The sequence below is a fragment of the Diabrotica undecimpunctata genome, chromosome 1, assembly GCF_040954645.1.
Source record: "Diabrotica undecimpunctata isolate CICGRU chromosome 1, icDiaUnde3, whole genome shotgun sequence".
NCBI classification, from domain to species: Eukaryota; Metazoa; Arthropoda; class Insecta; order Coleoptera; family Chrysomelidae; genus Diabrotica; species Diabrotica undecimpunctata.
The window spans coordinates 19882834-19889774 of record NC_092803.1 but is presented as its reverse complement, the minus strand read 5'-3'; the positions used below and the strand labels follow the sequence as shown (position 1 = coordinate 19889774).

At 31.8% G+C, this 6941-nt stretch overlaps 1 protein-coding gene across 1 annotated transcript; it reads left to right on the top strand.

Moving 5' to 3' along the window:
- Positions 1 to 4639: 4639 nt before the first annotated feature.
- LOC140437977 (uncharacterized) lies at positions 4640 to 6444 on the top strand. Its single transcript, XM_072527722.1, has 3 exons — positions 4640 to 5275; positions 5332 to 5522; positions 5578 to 6444. Exons 1-3 carry the CDS (start codon positions 5163 to 5165, stop codon positions 5718 to 5720), a joined length of 447 nt encoding a protein of 148 aa, XP_072383823.1. The 5' UTR covers positions 4640 to 5162; the 3' UTR covers positions 5721 to 6444.
- The last annotated feature ends 497 nt before the right edge of the window (positions 6445 to 6941 follow it).

The following is a 6941-nucleotide window of genomic DNA, read 5'->3' as shown; positions in this document are numbered from 1 at the left end:
TCAACTCCACTGTGATAGGACAAGACAAAATTGAGATTGGAATGTGGGCATAGAACACAAACTTTGCATCTCTGCTTCTTAAAAAGACTGAAAAATTGTACTGTAACTATTAAATAAACAATTAACTGCCACTAAACTTATTTTCCATGAAAAGGCGCAAAAACAGAAACCTTACAAAACACTTCGACGAATAAATTTGGATCCACACCTAAGCCGACTGTCTCTTACAGCGACCGAAGTGGGAATGACCAAATTATCTTTAAATTTCATTCACATAATTTGGAATAACAAAACACTTGACGGAAATATTTATTTAAAACGCAGAATATGAAACGCAAAAGAATGCCGAGGACGTGCACATCTGTGAAATATAAACAAATTATAAAATGGTTTATTGTACTCGGCGACGCTAAGATGAATTGGAAGAATTCGGTGTTTTAACTTGTATGAAAGGAAACAGAAATACAGTAAGATTATTCTTTGATTTCTTTAGCAAATACTAGGGGATTTCAATACATTTCAATATATATTTTAAAGAATTTTCAAATGCTACAATATATATATATATATATATATATATATATATATATATATATATATATATATATATAATTTTATGAAATTTTATGTGTATTAGGTAGGTCTGATAATAGGTTGTTATCTATTTTTCATACCGCTAAGGGTTAAGGTTGGTTCACACTAAACATTTTTTTTTTTTATTTTTTAAACAAATTGTTTTATTTTTATGTTTTTATGATATGGCATTAAACACACAGCCCTTAATTTTCAACCTCTATTACCAACCCTTTTTTTTTAATAGCCATATTAGTGCCAAAGAGTTAGTTGCCGTACTCCTCCCAAATAGCTGAACTGATATTTATAAATTTTTACACATATATTCGGTATGTCTAAGAATAGGCTGTAATGTATTTTTCATAGCCCTAAGGTTCAAGGATAGTTCACCATAAATTTTTTATTTTATTTTTTTGGACAAAATCGTTCATTTTTATTTTTTATAATGGCATTAAAAAATAAACGCATTCCTTATTTTTCTCCACTCTACTACTAACCAATATTTTTTCTAATAGCCATAATAGTGTCACAGAGTGAGTTACCATATTACACCAAAATGGGGTGACCGAGTTTTATGAAATTTTATAGGTGTATTTGGTAGATCAGAGAATAGGTCGTTATCTTTTTTTTATATCCCCAGGGGATAAGGGTATATCTTAAACATTTTTTTTTATTCTTTGGACAAAATTTTTTATTTTGTTTTTTTTTATAATGTGGCCTTAAAAAATATATACAGCCCTTAATTTTCACCCTTTTTTGGTGAAAGTAAAGTTTGGGCTAAAGCCTCCTTACCCCTTAGTGGTATGAAAAAATCATTACAACCTATTGAATACATTTGTAAAATTTCATAAAAATCGGTTCAGCCATTTGGGAGGAGTCTAGCAACACTCTGTGACACTGATATGGCTATTAAAAAAAGAAGTTAGTAATAGGGGGTGAAAAAAAACTTCAAAAATGTTCAAAAAATACTAACCTCTACATATTCTTGTATACATAACTGGTTGCATACCATTAAGACAGGTTTAATAATTAAAAAAAAAACTACCCAATATGGGCCTCTTGTTTCTTGAAAATAAATACAATATTAAGAACAACTAATTACATTTTAATCACATTGTTCTTTCTTTTTGTTCTCTATGTATCATAGTTAAAACACAGTATCAAAAGATGTCATGAAATAAACTAAGTTTTACTATCCTGACCAAATTTTTAGAATGTACTGTCCATTCTTAATTTTATATTTGTGTTGTTAATGTTGAGTGTCAAAGTTTATTTTAAATAATCTCAACGACTAGTAAGTTGCACTGGCAAATTGTGATATTTTGTAAACATTTACACATTTTTTTCAGTGTCTCATCTATATTACAGTGTCTTAAAAAAGGAATAAAACTATTCCGAAAGCTTGACAAAAAGTCAAAAGAGTGTTTCTCTAACATCTCGGCTAATCTTCTGACTGCAGCTCTAATGAACTGGTGGTTTTGTTTATATCGTATCGATATCGACAGTCACGAATATCCTGTATATATATATATATATATATATATATATATATATATATATATATATATATATATCGTCGAACCGAACGTGTTTTTCGGTTCTAGAGCACATGCACGTCCAGTTCTAGCTGTATCATCGGCACACCACCGTTTATTTATTGCCAAACATAATACCGCAACATATTCCCGTAAATAACAAACTATTTGTAATTTGTCGTAGGCAAAATGTGTGTATGTATGTGTGTGTATGTATATCGTAACTGTGGTAGAATTCCGTAACCATGGCAACCTCACATCGCCGGCGGGCTGTGATGTATTGATCATCGTCATCCGTTATATTATACCGATGCCGATGCCATGTCGCTGCCACCAGCCGTTCTCTGCCTGTTTATTGTTTCTTCCAACTTCCAAACGGCTTACACTGCCAGATAAACTTTTCCGATGAGCTTTTTGCTCCGAGATCGCGTTTCCACGAAAAACGTACTTGACGTCGCTTATAAATGGACTAGCATCCCAAGAAAAACATTTTTCTTGGAATATGTAGAAGATTTTACTAGAAAACAATGTGACAAACAATAAAAACTGATATCTGTACAAAGTTAAAATATTTAATATGATTTTAAGTAGTCAATAATGTCACAGATTATATACAAGAGATGTTTAGATAATTCTAGTTTTAAGTAAATTTTAAGATTTAATGATAAAAATTAATAGCTTAGTGATGACCATGACTTCTTCAGAATTATATATTTCCCTGCTTTTTACTTAAACTTTCACTTATATGTAACACCTCTAAATATCATAAAGGGATATAGATATTGTAAAAATATTAAATATAATATATCCGTAACTTTGTCAAGTATACTCAGACAATACGAAAAAATTGTATGGAAAAGATGTGCTGTTATGATCTTTAAAGATGTCTTTTTCTTGAGATGCTGTATCTGTATTTAGACGTTCGCCATCTCCATGTTCACAATTTCTGGAAATCTTTCTTTATTGGCTGCTAGGCAAAATAATTATTTTACCAAGAGACGACAGCACATATTTTTCCTTACACTATGACTATTCTTAGTGTATTGTAAGATGAAATAGATGGTGATTATCTCCTCTAAATATGTGGCCGACGTGTTCTGTTTTCCTTCTTTTCCGTGATATTTTAATTCTGGTTGTTATGTCTTCATTCAGAGTCACCATTCACATTCAACCAGTTATCAAGGTATTTAAAATTTTCCTTTATCCAATGAACTACATTCAGGTTCCCAAGTATTGTACACTTTACATTTGAAATTTTAATTTTAAACCTTCTTTATCAACTTGCTTCATTGATTATGTCTGCTAATGTTTGGATGTCTTCTAAGTTGTCTGTGAGAATGATTGTCTTGTTAGCGTATCTAATATGGTTCTATTCTTAATCCTTTCTGTCTATCTCCCAACAATCTCTCTACAGATTTCCTCGATTTAATCGACCGAATGGCAAACCGTAACATTGTCCTACTCCTTGTCCTACTAAAAAATTGATTTCGCATGCATAACACATTTAAAATCGCCGGCCGCATCAAGCATTGTTTCTGAGAGAACGGTTCATTCTACAGAAAAATTGCTAAAAAATATTTTTGTTTAACAATAACAGCTAAATTTCTTGTTTGAAACATTTTTTTGTGCGGCGAACAAATTCTCAAATTCCGGTCTACCATCTCTAGATACCCTGATTTCAAACTAATTTTTACTGATGCCTCTAAAAGCAGTAATGATATAGCTGCTGCAGCTATTTTTGAAGACAACACCTCTGTCACCCGTCTAGCCAAGGAGTGTAGCATATATACTGGAGAACTGCAGGCAATCTTCATCGCACTGAACCAATGTACCAGCAATGATATAAATTTTCTTATTATATCAGATTCTCTAAGTGCCTTAAATGGTGTCAAGCAGATGTATCCTACTCATGCCAATTTAGCATTAATAAAAGACATGCTATACAATGCCCAAACATGTGGTAAAAACATAACATTTTTATGGGTACCATCCCATGTTGAGATAAAGGGTAATGAAGCAGCTGATAAAGCAGCAACAGAAACTATCAATAACATCACAATTCCTTTTATGCAAATCATACCAATTTCAGACCAAAAAAACATTAATAAAAACTTCTTCTTCTTCTTAGCCTTCTGTCGTCCATGTTTGGACATAGGCCTCTCCCAACTCCTTCCATCGGTCTCTATCCTGAGCAACATATTTCCAATTTCTTCCGGCTATTCTTTTAATGCCATCAACCCATCTCATCTGTGGTCTTCCTCTTGGTCATTTACTTTCGTAAGGTCTCCAATGTTGTATTGTAGTATTCCAACGTTGGTCTTTTTGTCTAGCAGTGTGGCCCGCGAAGCTCCATTTAAGTTTGGCAATTTTTATTGCTGTGTCCTCGAGTTTTGTTTTGGATCTTACCCAGTCGTTCCTCTTTTTATCTGACAGTCGTATACCTAACATTGCTCTTTCCATTGTTCTTTCTGTTGTGGCTAGTTTATTCATATTTGCCTTGGTTAGGGTCAAGGCACAGTATATTGCTTATAAAGAATCAGTAAGTTCACTCTCGCATTTTCACGGTTCCAATTTCGAATCCACTCCTGGAAGATATGCGCAATAGATTTGGCGAAAAATGCCGCTGTTGCAAGATTTAAAATATTCCATCAGTTTCAAAGAATATTTCAAATTTATAATAAAATAATTATTATAGAAGTTCTTCAAAAAGAGGAAAATAAATTTCATAAATGGTAAAATTCTTTACATAGCCACTATACACACTTCTAAAGTTTGAAAAATCATATTGCCTAATTGACTTAATATATTCTCAAATAATTAATCATAAGTATCTATCCATTGATTGATTACATTTGGCAACATTGATTTTACCCAAACACGTGTTTGTGTTTATGCTGTGAAACTAGAAATTACAGTTATTTCAGTAATTTATATATAAATTTCATTTATTTGTTGTTATTTAGTTGGTTTTATAAGTTTATTTCGTTTTTAATACATATTACTGTGATATTTCTCCAGTTTTCTAAGTGGTTTTATTATTTTAAACGACGGATTATGATGAATTCAGCTAAAACAAGTGTTTATTATTGCTGTGTATGTAGAAAAAATTCCAGGGACCATAACAACTTGAACTTGAGTTTCTTCAGGTTTCCCAAGGATGAAAATCGGTAAGAACTAAATTCTCTATTTAATATAATTGACCTCATCGGTGTTGTATTTTTAGGTTTGCAGAATGGAAGAAAATTGTTCAATGTGAAAAACTTGCCATGTACAGTGCTCAATATTGTTATGATCACTTTAGAATATGCAGTTTACATTTTGAGGAACCTGCCTTTGCAGGAATGCTTAAAAGCAGGTTGAAAAAAAACGCAAAACCATCTATTCATCTTGTGAGATTAAACATTCCAGTTCAAGGTATGTTCTTTCTTTCAGGTGAATAATGAGAGAACTCATTTTTGTAATTTTGTAGGCACACCTGTGGAGAAGTTACAAACATTTGCGAGTACTCCGGAATCATTGACATATAGAATTGAAGGTATGCATATATTTTTAAAACTAATTGTTGGATATTTGTGGGAAATTGTAAGTTTTGGCCATGAATTTGGTAGATAACTGTCTAAATCTAAACTCTAGAAATAATTCATCTATTTTGGCTAATAGAGCATTTGTCTGGGTAGATTTCATACAGCCTCTTCCTAAGCTTAATGCTTGAAATTGGAGTCTAACGTTTTAATTGTTTATGTGCTGGTTTTATGAAGTTACTTCAAAAATCTAGATGGGTCTTACTAAGCTGTAATGGCAAATTTGTCATATGGTAAATCTATTTTTATTCATAGTACCCTATCATATCTCGTATGTCGTTATACGTTCATTAATATTGAATTTACTGTGTAGTGCCCTTTTAATAGTCGCCTTGTTTATTTTTTCTATCTGAATATATTCGTTATATCCTCCCCTTTCATTTGCCATGTCGCATGTTAGGATTCAATCAGTTGTTTATTTTGTACCTAACCTGAGGCCTTCTTTAAGTCAAAAAATCAAAATTTGTCATATGGTAAATCTATTTTTATTCATAGTACCCTATCATATCTCGTATGTCGTTATACGTTCATTAATATTGAATTTACTGTGTAGTGCCCTTTTAATAGTCGCCTTGTTTATTTTTTCTATCTGAATATATTCGTTATATCCTCCCCTTTCATTTGCCATGTCGCATGTTAGGATTCAATCAGTTGTTTATTTTGTACCTAACCTGAGGCCTTCTTTAAGTCAAAAAATCCAAATTTGTCATATGGTAAATCTATTTTTATTCATAGTACCCTATCATATCTCGTATGTCGTTATACGTTCATTAATATTGAAGATACTGCGTAGTGCCCTTTTAATATCGCCTTGTTTATTTTTTCTATCTGAATATATTCATTATATCCTCCCCTTTCATTTGCCATGTCGCATGTTAGGATTCAATCAGTTGTTTATTTTGTACTGAACCTGAGGCCTTCTTTAAGTCAAAAAATCAAAATTTGTCTTATGGTAAATATATTTTTATTCATAGTACCCTATCATATCTCGTATGTCGCTATACGTTCATTAATATTGAAGATACTGTGTAGTGCCCTTTCATTTAACGTATCACACGCTCCAATGTCGAAAGTGTATTTTTTCTGCCTCAACAGCCTTTTTACAGCTTTTAATTAATTACATTTAATTTTGGTAGATGTTGGTAGTTCAGATTTCTTTTCTAGGTGGCGTAGTTACCTTACTGAATAAACAGTGTGACTTTTCATCCTAGCTTTTTATATAGATAGATTCTTCCAATTTTAAATGTACGTA